Source organism: Polychytrium aggregatum, assembly GCF_025602895.1.
Source record: "Polychytrium aggregatum strain JEL109 chromosome Unknown BJ171scaffold_65, whole genome shotgun sequence".
Lineage (NCBI taxonomy): Eukaryota > Fungi > Chytridiomycota > Chytridiomycetes > Polychytriales > Polychytrium > Polychytrium aggregatum.
In genome coordinates this window covers 134,673-148,417 of record NW_026516267.1, presented here as the reverse complement: position 1 = coordinate 148,417, position 13,745 = coordinate 134,673, and the positions used below count along the sequence as shown (strand labels likewise).

The 13,745-nt window shown below is 58.9% G+C and overlaps 6 protein-coding genes across 6 annotated transcripts; 2 read left to right on the top strand and 4 right to left on the bottom strand.

Annotated features, from left to right (window-relative positions):
- Nucleotides 1-416: 416 nt before the first annotated feature.
- Nucleotides 417-2,123, bottom strand: BJ171DRAFT_572011 (uncharacterized protein). Its single transcript, XM_053113696.1, has 3 exons — nucleotides 1,983-2,123; nucleotides 1,534-1,732; nucleotides 417-1,365 (listed from the first exon to the last, which is right to left on the bottom strand). Exons 2-3 carry the CDS (start codon nucleotides 1,723-1,725, stop codon nucleotides 679-681), a joined length of 879 nt encoding a protein of 292 aa, XP_052962338.1. The 5' UTR covers nucleotides 1,726-1,732; nucleotides 1,983-2,123; the 3' UTR covers nucleotides 417-678.
- Nucleotides 2,124-2,883: 760 nt separating this feature from the next.
- Nucleotides 2,884-4,251, bottom strand: BJ171DRAFT_528216 (uncharacterized protein). Its single transcript, XM_053112694.1, has 3 exons — nucleotides 4,015-4,251; nucleotides 3,662-3,788; nucleotides 2,884-3,501 (listed from the first exon to the last, which is right to left on the bottom strand). The coding sequence occupies exons 1-3, from the start codon at nucleotides 4,041-4,043 to the stop codon at nucleotides 3,094-3,096; spliced, it is 564 nt and encodes a 187-aa protein (XP_052962337.1). The 5' UTR covers nucleotides 4,044-4,251; the 3' UTR covers nucleotides 2,884-3,093.
- A 143-nt stretch (nucleotides 4,252-4,394) lies between these two features.
- Nucleotides 4,395-6,032, bottom strand: BJ171DRAFT_430109 (uncharacterized protein; the record flags this gene model as incomplete). The annotated part of the gene is made up of 4 exons (XM_053107889.1): nucleotides 4,395-4,772; nucleotides 4,897-5,064; nucleotides 5,286-5,469; nucleotides 5,926-6,032. The coding sequence occupies 4 exons, from the start codon at nucleotides 6,030-6,032 to the stop codon at nucleotides 4,395-4,397; spliced, it is 837 nt and encodes a 278-aa protein (XP_052962336.1).
- Nucleotides 6,033-7,203: 1,171 nt separating this feature from the next.
- Nucleotides 7,204-8,915, bottom strand: BJ171DRAFT_637488 (uncharacterized protein; the record flags this gene model as incomplete). The annotated part of the gene is made up of 3 exons (XM_053115726.1): nucleotides 8,716-8,915; nucleotides 7,599-8,520; nucleotides 7,204-7,475 (listed from the first exon to the last, which is right to left on the bottom strand). The coding sequence occupies exons 1-3, from the start codon at nucleotides 8,836-8,838 to the stop codon at nucleotides 7,204-7,206; spliced, it is 1,317 nt and encodes a 438-aa protein (XP_052962335.1). The 5' UTR covers nucleotides 8,839-8,915.
- A 2,161-nt stretch (nucleotides 8,916-11,076) lies between these two features.
- Nucleotides 11,077-12,235, top strand: BJ171DRAFT_269301 (uncharacterized protein). Its single transcript, XM_053106796.1, has 2 exons — nucleotides 11,077-11,453; nucleotides 11,785-12,235. The coding sequence occupies exons 1-2, from the start codon at nucleotides 11,148-11,150 to the stop codon at nucleotides 12,076-12,078; spliced, it is 600 nt and encodes a 199-aa protein (XP_052962334.1). The 5' UTR covers nucleotides 11,077-11,147; the 3' UTR covers nucleotides 12,079-12,235.
- A 566-nt stretch (nucleotides 12,236-12,801) lies between these two features.
- On the top strand, nucleotides 12,802-13,347 carry BJ171DRAFT_430046 (uncharacterized protein; the record flags this gene model as incomplete). The annotated part of the gene is made up of 2 exons (XM_053107884.1): nucleotides 12,802-12,953; nucleotides 13,140-13,347. Coding segments are annotated over 2 exons (360 nt in total), but the record flags the coding sequence as incomplete, so codon positions are not given.
- Nucleotides 13,348-13,745: the final 398 nt, after the last annotated feature.

The following is a 13,745-nucleotide window of genomic DNA, read 5'->3' as shown; positions in this document are numbered from 1 at the left end:
AATGAGAGAAGCCACGGCTGACGCACACTGATGAAAGCTGTGAGGATTTCACGGTTCGCAGCGGATCGTTCATAGCGATCCTTTCGCTGCATCTGATCCCACCAGTAAGTCGGCCATATTGGCCCCATATGTATCATGATACGGACTGCACACCCAATCGACTCGCTCATCCCATATTGATATCGAGAGCCCTCAGTTGGGTGCGGAGCTGTGAACATGCTGGAATTCATGAATCATGCTCCCGCACCTGGATCCAGTACATCGCAGACGCCCTTGGATAGGGTGGATATGTGGGTAGACCGACCCTCTGCAAGAGCATCCAAAAGACGGAGAGGGCATTGGGCCAGAAACTGCGTCTCGTCTCATTCTGCGTGCGCTTCGATGCAAGACGAGTCCATCTCCCTCCGCAATGTGAACACGGTTTCAAGTTACTTTAGATTTGTCGCCTCGAGGGCAGGTTGGCTGAGCCAAGCAATTCAAAAACGTGCCCCTTGGGCTTTCAAAATACTACAAAACTGCCAAAATTGAAGCTTATGGATATGAGGCGGAAGCGACGCAGTCAATGCATCCGCTGGCCGTCCCCAAGCCATGCCTTGGGATAGCGGAATGATGGAGAGAGGGTGATGGACGTGAAAGAGTCGAGCGGGCCAATCAGGCAACCACGAGCGCGAGATTAACCTAGAGATCGATATAGCGGTCGACAAACTCCCAGTCGTCCTCGACAGCGACGTCCAGGATCTCGGCAAAGTCGTCGGCATTGTCCCAGTCGACCTCGCCAAAGCAAAACTGAGAAAGATCATCGTCCGATTCAGAGTCCGAGTCGGTGATTGGGATACAGAGTGTTGGCACGACGGAGAGCGACTCCAGACTGGGCGAGAGCAGGTCGGATGAGATGGCGAAGGACATGTCGGGCGACAAAAGTTGCGTGCTCGAGCCGAGCAACGAGTCCGAGAGCCGCTCGTCATCCGGATCCGCTGGATCATCAATGTACTTTGACAGCGCCGCCTCTATCCGCAGATGCAGATCGTCTGGCGTGTCATAGACGGGAGAGCGCTCGGGCTCTGGCACAACAGGGTATTCGACGGGCACCACCCTCGATTCAGATCGATAGGCAGGTGGCTTGTGACAAGAATGCGGATGCTCAGATGCAGGCACGATCCCGTGCATAAATGAAGCGTCCCAGCGTGCTCTCCATGGGCTGAATTGGCCGACGATGTCGGCCGAATTCAATGCCGGTGGTGGATAGAGCGCTGGCTTGGTGGGGCTCGTGAAGACCGAGCGGGACCACATCAAGTCTTCGAGCGCGTCGTAGAGTGAGCGGCTAGGGGTATGCCAGGGCTCGGCCTTTGAACAGAACGTGGATTCCTGTCGCGGGTTGACCGAGCGAAAAGTATGAGCACGGCAGGATCGGGAGCCAGCAGAGCAGGCAAGAAGGTTGACTTTGGCGGGGGGGATGCATGCAACCGGAGCTATCTAGGGCGGCTCCTCTTTCCCCCATTCACTCGGCCGAAACCCTCGACTCCAAGGGCTTACCTGGTGCAGCGGTCGAGCCCCCGAGCCACAGGTGTCGGAAAGATTCAGGTGCGAGGAAGTATGGTATGGATCGAAGGGGTTGTGGCTCGCCATGACGGACGGCCTTTGCTTCGGCGGTGAACGCACAGGGTGGTGTGGCTTTCCCCTGCTGTTCATATGGATTTTTATGGGGTAGGTTGACTCGGAAGTCATGACTCTGCTGGAGGGAGCGGAGCGGAGGGGACACCACAGCAGCCACAGCGATGGGGGGTGGTGAAGTGATAGAAGGAATGGATATGGTAGTTCCGGGGTCAGTGATGTTCACCAGCCATCAACGACAAATCCGTCGAGCCGCCTAGCTGGTTGGGATGCGGATGGCAAGATCGCTGCTGCAGCCCAACCGACTGAACAGCATGTCTCGGGCCCTCGCCGACCGAAGCGGCAAGAGCGGCGAATGCATTGATCCATACGTTGCAGGGTGAGAGGAGGCAAGGAGATGGGTTGGACGGACGGGCGGCCGCCCTCTATGGGGATACTCTATGAGGAGGTGCAGTTTCTGGCCTTCTCTTCAGAACGACGGATGCGTATCTCGACGACGGGGCGGGAGAGGAGGAAACGGGATGCGACGGAAGCGGAGGGCAAGAGGGCTATTTAACGGGCCGATTGGGTCCGAGATAGGCACCGGCCGCGTCATGTGCCCTATTGTCGCAACAGGCGGCTCGCCGTGTCTGGGCGGCCCAGGCGCACCCCCCGACTGTCCCGCCGACGACGTGGAGGCCGTTGGCGTTGGTGCTGGGTGCTTTGGCCAAGCAGCAGCAGCCGTCTGTCTGCCGGACCTGCTGCATCGGGTATAGCCAGTCGATCTCATCCGATCCCATCTGATCCCATCTGATCCCATCTGATCTCCCCGCCCGGTTCGACGCTCCGTCGATCGATCCCAACTCACTGGTCCCCCGGGCAAGCCGTATCAGTCGCCCCGGCATCCAAACAACCAGCAGCGCAGCCGAGTCACCCAACACCGCAGGACTGCGCATCCCCGACAAACTCCGACATCTCAGCCCGTGTGACACGATGCCACATCCACCATGGCGGACGACGATGGCGCAATGCGCGGGCGGATTGGGCGGTACGAGGCCCGGCGTTGATTGGGTGGGCGGGGGGCGACGACGCCGATTGGACGGCGATGCGAGGGCGGCTGTGGCGATGCGCCAACCAAAGGATGCAACGATGCAACGATGCAACGATGCAACGATGCAACGATGCAACGATGCAACGATGCAACGATGCAGCGATGCAGCGATGTAATGACGCAAGCAGATGCAGCCAATCCCATAAGAACCATATCGCCAAACCAATGGGACACATCGATCATACCACCCACCCGGCCGACAACAGTCCAGTGGGTGGAAGGGGTTTCTTTGGGCATCATTCCATCCACATCGAGTGCGTCTTTGCGTCATGTTCTCCCTTGGTGTTGAGCAGTCCCCCATCCGTCGCTACACCGTGGTGCATCAATCCCAGCGCAACACGAGCATCGTGTCTTGGGGTGGGTGTCCTTGACTTGTATTGGAGTATCCCGGTTCAGACAACGTCCGGGATCGGATAGTGCGCCGCAAAAGTGACCCCCTCGATCCCATAGAACACAACATCGATCTGTCCGTCCTTGAACCGGGGCGGCCGCGTGTCCGCTGGCTGTTCGACATCCTCGCCCTTGGCGGTTTCGGGCTGGGCGGCTCGAGACCCAGCATTCGAGCGGGACGACAGTGACGATACCGCACTTGTGCCCCGCGACTCAGTTGAGCCAAGGGTCAGGGCTCCCACCCGGTTGTTGGCTCTCGCTCGCGGCTGGACAGCCCGGAAGATGCCAACACGGTTTCCAAAAGCAGAGCCGATCTTTTCCAGCAGTTGCTTCTGGCCCGGAATCGGTTTGCTGTCCGTGGAGCCGATACAGCAGTTCGATACAGAACCACCAACAAGACGTGCGAATGCCTGTGGCGACAACACGCCGTTTGATACACACAAGAGCTCGTCAGTGTTTATCGAGAAGGGCATCGTATCTGTGGGGCAGTGAGGTCCAGTTGGCAATGCAGCAGACCCAGCATCGGCTTGCTTCAAGTGAAGCGCATTCTGTCCACAAAGAGACACTTACATCGCATGCTTCGGTACTCCACTCGTTCCCCCACAGCGTCAGAAACTGCAGCGTTGTATTGCGGGCCAAACCCTCAGCGAGGAGCACCAATCCCTTGCCATTGATGGCGTTGTGATCAAGATACAGACTGCAGGAGAGAGGGGCGAAAGTGGTGTGAAAGGAGAGGATGAAGAAGAAACGTGAGCCTGATAGACATTGGTTCGCCGGCCATTCGTTGTGAATGTATATTGCTGCATACACGGCGCCAGTAGCCCATGACTAACCACGATCCGGAAAATGCGGCGCCTGCTTCTCTCGAGCATCGAGAGTGTACGTATCCAACCACACGGCCCAGCCTGTCCTCGCAGTCTTACTTGACAAGGCAGGTGTTGTTCAAGAGCATGTTCGACACTGCCTCGGCGCCCTCGTTCTGTATGCAGTTGCAGCTCAGCTTGAGGGTGCGGATTGAGGGATGGCCGTAGAGTGCCCGACAGAGGGCCACGCTTCCGTCTCGAGTGATCTTGTTGCTGTGCAAGCGATCCGCGAGCAAACGAATGAACGAATGAACAAATGAACGAATGAACGAATGAACGAATGAACGAATGAACGAAATATGCACCAACAGCGACAGGAGTAAGCCGCGCTGCAGTCCAGAGGCGAGAGGCATGGCATTTGATATCTCGAAGCAAGACGCAAGCCGACAAGGACGTCTCCAAAGGCTGTTCATCAGCCTCCATTCGGCAGAACCGATTCCTTATCGATCTTTAGCCGTGCTCTGCTGGATTCCATATGCGCTCGAGTATGAGACCCACCTGCACAGATCCAATATCACGAGTGTGCTGTTGTTCATGATTGTGTTGGCAAAGGTGTCCACCATGGCCCAGTCCGTGATTCCAAACTTCTTGAGCCCCAAGCGCGAGATGGTGTGGTTAAGCCGAAGCATCTTGGACATGTGGATCATGATGTCGTTTTGAACCGTCTGGGTCAGGCTCGCAGAGTGGCAGAGGTTGTTGGAGATGTTGAGGAACGAGCAAGTGTTGTTGTTCTGCAGCACTGTGAAGAGGGAGATGAAGGATGTGGCCCGTAGGTCGCATCCGTCAATGTGCAGGCGATGTATTGCGGTGTTGACCTGCTCGACAGAAGCGAGAGCGTCGGAGCAGGCGTCAGAAGCATTGGCTGCTTGCTCGAGTGATGTGGCAGTCTCGTTTGGGTAATGCTGAGCAAGCAGGCCGCTGCTCGGGAAATTTCCGGCTCACCTGGAGCGTGCCGGCAAACTCGAGACCCGCAAAGTCCCCGATCCCGTTGTCGCCAATGTCCAGCTCTGTCAGGGTCAAGTTTATCTGCAAGGCCTTGGCGAGCGCCACGCCGCCCTGGGACTTGATCTCGTTGGCTCTGAGATTGATCCAGACCAGATACTTGTCGTCCTGGAGATTTGAATAGGAAAGCATCCCCCCCGCCACGCGAAACACCACCACCCGCCACGCTGATTAGAGGTGACTCTTTGGAAGCCACTCCTTTGCTTCCGTCTGTTCGTTACCACCTCTCCATTTGCCGAGCGTCCGTTTCATGGCTTGGAACGTGAAGACTCGTTCCTCTCGCTCGTGCATTCGCAGACCGTGCAGCCACGCTCCACACCGAAACCGACCTTCAGAAAGTGGGCGAGATTTGTGGCACCCTGGTCACCGATGTTGTTGTAAGACAAATTGAGCTTTCGCAGGAAATCGATACCTCGCATCGGCGTCAGCAGAATGTCCAGGTAATCGTCGTTGACGCGGGTGTATCTGAGCTCGGTGGTGTTGCCCGAGAGATCAAAGGTATCGGGAAGATTCCTGGATCGTTTGGAGGTGCACAAAGCCGTAAGGATCCACAACTTTCAGGTCGAGGTCGAGTGAAGGGCGACGGTAGTATCATTGTCTATCAGGTTGGCGCGAGTACAGGGTCGAAAGTGGTGGGAGCGTCATCGGCAGGAAGCAGACGGAGACAGGAGATGGGAACAGGGCTCGATCTATTCGCCGTTTCGATTCGCCCCGAAACGAGTTGGTGTGTGCTCGAGAACCGAGACAACCGCTGCGGTGTGCAAAAGCCATCCATATGTGCAGCAGCAGAAGCGCGATCCGGACGCAATGGAAAAACGTGATGGAAACGCCGTGGGATTGCGAATGATATATGGCAGGGGTGTGGTGAAAATGCGACGGAAAATACGATAGAAATGCCGAGCAACTCAACAACCCCGGTATTCTTGTGCTTTCACTTGCGTCTTTCCCGCCGGCACCGGGAATACCTACCCGCCATCGATGGCGTGCTCCAGATCGCGTTTGATGGATGAAACCACAAAGGTGTTTCTCTTGTCGCAAAGGCTGCTGTAGGCATCCAAGTAATCGATCACCTGCATCGAGTTGTTGGCTAGGTTGCTTGCCATTGCAGCGAGTGGAGGGGAGGGGAAGAGGGATGGTTGTTGGAGGTTAGCTGCGAAGGAGTGCGCTGATCGTGTTCGCCTCGGGCGGTCGGGTGATTGTTGTTGAAGAGGCTTGATGCCAACTCGGTCCGCAGCGATGGTAAAATTGGGGGAGGGCACCACTGATTTGGGCGCAATGAATCACCACCGCACAGACATACAGTCTTGTGTGGATTGAATGATGTTGATCGGTCTGGCTGGGCGGCATCGATTGGCCGTTGTGAGATACACCGATTCTGCCCTTTGCGTCTTCCTCCCTGATTCCAGGCATGGCCTCTTGTCCTGACTTGGAGTGTCTGCATTTGCGGAGACTCGCTGGTCGTGGCCCTGGTCGTGGCCCTGGTCATGCCCACCAACATAAGACCGGACTGGCCGCGAGAAATAGTGTTCCTGAGTGTGCCTCACATCAACTACCGCTTCTGTCACAATGCTCTGTAAGCTCAAGTGGGGTTACTCGATGAGCCTGAATCTCTGCGGGCTTGTTGTCGTCATTCTTCGAAGATCTGTATTTGTATATTCCCAAGACCGTACGGACAGGACAAGGGCAGGCAGGCAGCATAAAAATACGACCGAATCGCTCGGACATCAAGCCCAGTAGCGGTGTGGTTGGTCGGCATAGACCAGAAATGGCGGCAAGAGAAATGAGACCCTTGGAAATTAGAGGGTGGGTGGGAAGGTCCGGCCAAGGATCGTGGACGAGATACGAGGGTCTAGGGGGGGGGAGCACGTCTTTTACAGGCAATCCAATAAAAAACGGGACACCCGGGATTTTGACCATTCATCGAATATTTTGTTACCCAATGTTATCGCGCGCTGGCCATGACCATTCGCCGGACAGTGTGGAATCGCGACGTCAATGCGGCGCGCAACATGATCACAGTATGCAGGTCGATTGTGGAGATCGGAGAGCGACCGGCGGTCTTCACTCGGAGGCTGCCAAAGTGATCTGTTTTATTTCTTGTGGCTTTGCTTGTAGGGAAACGGGCGGAGGTAGTCGAGTCTCAGCAGAATAGGAACGAAAGACGAGTGATGGAGGACGGATGAGATTTGAGAAAAGTGGAGGTTTGTGCAGCCAAGACGAGTCAAGTTAGAGACGCTCGCGATTTGCTCAGAGCTTATTGAAGATCTTGCTAAAGTCGTACTGGGCCTGGGTGATGCCGGAGGCGCCAACGTTATCGCGGTTGCTGCTCCACATGCGGATGCCGTTGATGTAGGAAGTCTGCTGGGCAAAGGTAAGAACCTCCTGAGCATTGGCGAGGGTGAAGATCTCATCCTTCAGGTCGTTGACGCCGATCATGGGGGTGATGGCGATCGAAGGGTTGGCAACGCCAGCCTGCTTGGCCTGGGCATAGGTGGACTTGGCCGAGCTGATGGAGTAGTCTGAGAAGAGGGGCGGTGGCAAGTTGAGGAGAGTTGAGTGCATGGACAGCAAAGCGAGCAGCATTCATCCAGATATGGCACGCAAATAGCGACAACAGGCGGCGGGTTCGCTCCGAGACTTACCACCCATGCCGGTGGCACCGTTGGGGGCGCTGTAGCTGCCAAAGTCCATGGTCATGATGTTGATCGAGTCGATGTTGACGCCGGCTTTGACGGCCGAGGTCAGGAGGTAGATGGCGTTGTTGTCGAGGCCGGTGGGGAGGACAGGCAGGGTGTACGAGACCTTGATGTGGGGACGTTCCTTCTGGATGGTGGCGAGGACGGCATTGCGACGGTCGATGGCAGAGGTATCGGCAACGGCACCGCCTTCGATGTCAAAGTCGATGTAGGTGGCGTTGAACTGATCAATGGTAGAATAGTAGGTGGTCTTGAGCTGGTTGGCGTCGGTGATGTCGTGGGCGAGCTCGACACCGACGGCGCCGCCGAAACTGAGGATGATATCGCCGCCAACAGCACGAAGGGCCTGGACCTTGTCGTCGAACCACTGCTGCTCAAGGGGATAGCCGGCGACATAGGGCTTGCCGCCCTGGGAGACGACAAAGGCCAGAGTGAAGACACGGACACCGGTGGCAGTCGAGGCAGCGGCCAGGTCGTAGGGGGGCCAGAGACCGACATCGACGTAGGGGGCAAAGAGCTTTCCAGAGACGGGCAGGGACGTGGGAGTGGAAACGCTCGAGGTGGCCTTGGTGGTCTTGGTGGTGGCCTTGGCGGTGGTAGTGGTGGTGGTGGTGGTGGTGGTGGTGGTGGTGGTGGTGGTAGTCTTGGTCTTCTTGGTCTTGGTGGCCTTGGTCTTGGTGGTCTTGGTTTTGGCGGGCTTGGTGGTAGTCGTCTTCTTGGCCTTGGTTGTTTTCGACGCAGGCTTCTTGGGCTGCAAGACCTTGTGCTGGCGGGCCTGGATGTTGACCAGCTGAGCAAACCGAGTGCTGTCGGTCGAAGGAGCGCCCTCGGCGAGGTGGGGCTGGAGAACAGACCACGACTGACCGTTCTGTTGCAGCGTGCAATAGTGTGTGTTAAAGGCAGAGAAGGATTAGGCAGGGCAGCATCTACAGCAAGCGATGGGGTGGGAGCATGGGCATTCGGCAGCAGCCAGCGGCCCAAGTCAGCGACATGCGCACTTGCGGACGGAACGCTGTGGAAACCAACGCCGGCCCGAGATCGGTGATGTGTCCGTGCAACGTACAAAGTCAACACAGTCGCCGGTGGCGAGCTCGACACCAGCGGTCCAGGGTTTGCAGTTGCGGGCAGGGGAGGCCAGAGCGGCGCTGGCGCCAACGAGGGCAAGGACGATGCTGGAGAGTCTCATTGAGGCGAGCGTTGCGATGAGGGGGTCGGGCAGCAGCGAGGAAGGGGCACGGACGAGGACAGGCGGCAGGAGAAGGGCATCTATATAGGAGCGAGCGGAGGCCTGCGCCGGTGGGTGTTCCCTCGAAGAAGCAAGACATGTTGTTTGGGTGCGCGACGAGGCGGCTTGGACAAGGGCCGTGCGACATGTCGCAGGTCACGAGACAAGGGATGCCGAGCAGGGACGTGATACAGGGCGGCGCCAGCCAACGAGAAGGAGCGAAAACGCAAGAGATTGCGAAGGGGGGGCTTTGGCGGAAGCCATGACGACACAGGACAGAGGGACACGCAGGAGACGCCTTGCCGAGCCGGTGGTGGAAATGCACTTTGAGTGTGTTGGGCGGTACTCGCAGTGGGTGCACCGGTGCGACCAGTGCTGTGCTCTGGGGGTGGAAACGAGAGACTGCACGAGGACATGCGTGTGCTGAGGTGGCTCGACAGTGGCCTTGCTGGCGGAGGCTCTGTCGGTCGAACATCACCAGGATCGATATCGGATTGGCCTGGGCAGGCGCGGAGATGCAGGTGCGGAGATGCAGGTTGCATGGGAGCATTCCTCGGCTGGGGATTAGCGCCTTTGGCAGATGATATGGTTGCTGGTCCCGATTGCGCAAGTGGCCCGCCGCCAATCCAATCGGGCACTCCTCGGGCACTCCTCGGGCACTCCTCGGCTGCTGCGATGGGCAACACAAATGAAAGGGGGGGAATCCGCCAGGGCGCCGGGGGTGGTGCAAACTCGCGGTGAGTTGATGCCGTCCGTATTGCTCGGCCTGGGCAGATGCGGAGATCCAGGCGACAAGCGTGCACATGGCCATGGCCGCCGATGCGTCTCTCTCGTGCAGGGTTTTGCCTGAATGCCGTGCCGCATCCGCAGGCCGGCCGCCGGCGACACCGTTCCCCCACGAACCGATGCCGCCAAGGTTGGGCAGGGGCAACTGTCCTGGTGCCGGCGAGGACGGCTGCGAACAAGAGCGGCCGGCCGCTCTGGTGATGCGTGTGGTTTGGCTGCATCGCCATGGCCGCTGGAGCACCAATGGTGCGATACGGCGACCCATGGCAGGATCGGTCTCGACAGGTCCAGGCCTGGCAGATCTCATCGTCGGCCCAGGGGAGCACCAGGCGACTGCCAACCCAGGAAACCACCGGCCATGACCATCACCAACCAGGCAGCCCGACTTGACGGCCCCGCAGCCACAGACCCGCGCCGGTCGCGGGGCCCGCTCAGGGGCAGCCCAGTCTCCAGGGCGTGTCGCTGTTGGATCGAATGTTCGGCCTGGCGGCTGACCTGGGCTTGACTCACCCACACGCGCGATTCCTTGTGCGCTCGGCGGCTCTGGCGACCACACGGCGCGGCCTGGGCAAGCATACACAGCGCACGGACCCACGCCGGGACGCGCCTGCGCCGCCAGGAGAGCACGTCGACACAGCCCGCGTCGCACAGACCGAGACACGCGCCTCCACAGGGCGGCCGCAGCATGTACCCCGCCACTGGGGCTGACGCGCCCTGAGTCAGAGGCGAGGCGAGTGGCCCCTTGGCCAGGCAGGCGCGCCTTGTTGCTGTTGCGGTTGTTGTGGTCGCTGTTGCTGTTGTGGCCGTTGTTGAGGTGGTGCGCGTCCATGCGGCTGTGCATGCCTGGCCGCCGCCAATGGCAGTGGGTCTTCGTTGCAGGCAGCAGTTCTTTGGCCTGTCTGCTGTCCCCCTGGCGGGCTGGCCGTGTTTTGCGCGCACGCGTCACGGCCGCGCCCATGGCAGACAGTCCACAGCCAGAAAACACTGTGGTGTGTGTGTGTCACCCGCGTCACCAGAAGCCCTGGCGGTGACACAGCGGGCACGCCGACGCGACTCGGGGGCCTGGTTGTCTGCTCATTCGCTCAGCGGCACATATATTTATATATCACACACACACACACACTTCCACACACACTCACACACACACAGCTATTCGCAGACACTTCGCAGACACTTCACAGACACTTCGACACTCGCTCTGGCCCGCTCTCGCTCTCGCTGTCTGGCGTGGGCCCGTGGATCGAAATAGATTACCCGTGGCGCCCACGATAATGCTGCAGGTCTGTTTCGGCTCTGGCTTTCCGACCAGCAACCCCGCGCTGGTGGTCCCTTTCTTGTCTTTTGGCGCCCTCGCTCGAGCCCATAAAACCCTCTCGCTGCCCTCGCGCCGGTCTCGCTCTCCATACTCTCCCAAGTGTTCGCCCTTTGGATCGATTGTAACCCACAACATCACCCTCGACTTTGGTCGAAAGCATCCTCATACCATGTCCCTGCCCAGCGATCCCACCACCCGTCCTCCCTTCTCAGGGTTTACGGCCCCTCCCCGCTCTTCCTCGGCCGCCGCCGGCTGGACTAAACCGTCGTCCTCGGCAAACGCCGGTCTGGCTCCATCATCGGGCTTCTTCCCACAGCCCCTTCCGACACAGACACAGCCCATCCTGGTCCCGCAGAGCCTGAACCCCACGATCATCAATCCCCCGGCCTCGGTGCCGACCTTTGCACTGATCCTCCCGACCCTGGAGCGCTCGATGCAGCATCCCGACCTCGACCTCGGTGCTGCACTGCCGGCCGCCTGGAGCGAGGCCAACCCGATACCCGAGACCATGTCGCTGCCCAACGGCGCCGCCGCCGCCGGTGCTTATCCGTTGTCGGATGGCATGCTCGACTTTACCACCATCATGTCACTGAATCGGTCAGTATCAGTCATCCTCCCGCTGCCTGCGCATCCTCTCCTGGGCTGTGTCGACCTCCTCCCTGGGCTGTGTGCTTGTGCCCCCGATTGCTGTGGTATATCCTGCTCTGGTCCCGCCCTGTCTCCCCATCCTCCAACCGCTCTGGTCCTCTTGCCCTCGCCCTCCCTTCTGTCATGCTTACCCGCCTCTGCTTTCGCCCATCCATCAGGAACGTCACCTTGGCCCACTCAACCGAAGGTCCTGTCTATGTTGCCTCGCCCTTTGCCCAACCCGGCCAGGAGCACTACATCCTCACCGTTCCCTCCGGTGCCATCGGAACAATCCCGTCGCCCACCGGCACTTCGTTCGGCTCGCCGGTCTCGTTCTACAGCAGCCACTCGCCCTCCGTCTCGCCCTCGTCACCCTTCTACGACGGCTCCTTCGAGCACCGGCTCGTAAATTTCCAGGACTCGTTCGCACACGACCACCACAACGGCTCCGTGTCCGACGCCACCCACGATGACCACCTGCACAGCATCAACCTTGGCCACGGCTTCGACTCGTCAATACCGATAGACGACCCCAGCCTGGCGACCTTCCCTTACTCGTCCCCCGACCAAAAAGGCTACCTGATCGCCCAGGACTACTGCTCCACGCCGGATCTGAGATTCCGCCCGAGCCAGCGCTCATCGTCCCGCCGCGAAGACTATGGTCCCTACCCTGGCCTCCAGGGCCGCACCCGGAGCATCTCGCCCAACCAGCGGCTCTCTCCCTCCCAGCTCTCCTCGCGCAACACTTCGCCGGCGCGCTCCGAGTCGTCGCTGCGGGCCGCGACGATGATAAGCGAGAACATGCCGTCGCTCGACTCTCTCGGCGTCCAGGACGGCCTTGGTGCCTCTGCCGACCAGCTGTTCTCGGCCGAGTCGATGCCGCCACCGATCCCGATCAAGATGACGGACGAGCTGCTCAGCACCCTCTCGGACAGCATATCCTCCAAAGCCACCCACAAGACGGTCATGTACCAGTGCCCCTTCCCCGGCTGCGACAAGCGTAAGTGCCATCGCCGCGCGCCTGTGTGGAGTGGATATCAAACGGGCCCATGTATATCCAGACATGTTCAGGTGTATCCAGACATGTTCAGGTGTATCCAAGTGTATCCAGATGAATGAGTGGTCTGCCAGCGTCGAAAGCGTTGGCCATGTCCGTCTCCCACCACGTCGAGCCGTCAGACTAATCCGTCACCGTTCCTTGCCCATCCCCCTCCACAGTCTACACCCGCCCGTACAATCTCAAGTCACATTACCGTAGCCACACAGGCGAGCGGCCGTACGGCTGCGAGTACTGCAAATCGTCCTTTGCCCGGAAAAACGACCTCAAGCGCCACGTCAAGCTGCATCAGTATGTATCGCTCTGCTGCATCAAAGAGCCAGATTGCCTGGCTGGCTCTCCTTGGGTGCCCATGCTGCTCATACGATTGCTCTCAGGGGGGACTCCCTTCCTCCAGTCGACCGCCACATTGACCGAACCTGACCGTGTCTGTCCTTGGCATACTCTACTTTGCCTGCTTCGCTCGCTTTCCAACAGAGGGATAAAGCCGCATACATGTCCAATATGTGGCAAATCCTTTGCCCGCCGCGACGCCCTCGGACGGCACGTCAAGTCGCCAGAAAACGGCGGAGAAAACAACTGCGAGGCACAGTTGAAGATCCTGGCCGACGGAGGCGACGAAAGGGCAAAGAAGATTCTAGGGATCATCCTGGACGAGTCCATACTCAGCGTGTCGCCAGCCTGAGCAAGCCAAAGGCTGCAGCGTACCGCATACTCCTGGATTCGATCTCTCCTTGCCTCGTTCCCGCCATCTTTTTGTTGCCGCTCGCTCTTCTGCTCTTGACCCCCTCGCCTTTTGCTGTCCGTTTTTCGTTCCCTATCTACCGTCTCCCGTCCCCCGTCGCTTTCTCGCTCTTTCTTGCTCTTTTTTTTTTTTCTTTTTGATTGGAATACAGCTTTTGGCGGCTGTTGTGCTTTCCTGTTCTTTCATGTTGCGTCTTTCCCCCTTCCCCTCCAAGGCTGTCCGGCTACACCTTGCGATTGATTGATGTATCGCTCAACGGAGACCGGGCTTTCCCGATACGCTTCCCCCATGCTCTGCCGCCTAGGCGATTTCGCTTCCCCCTCCCTTCCCCGCTGCAG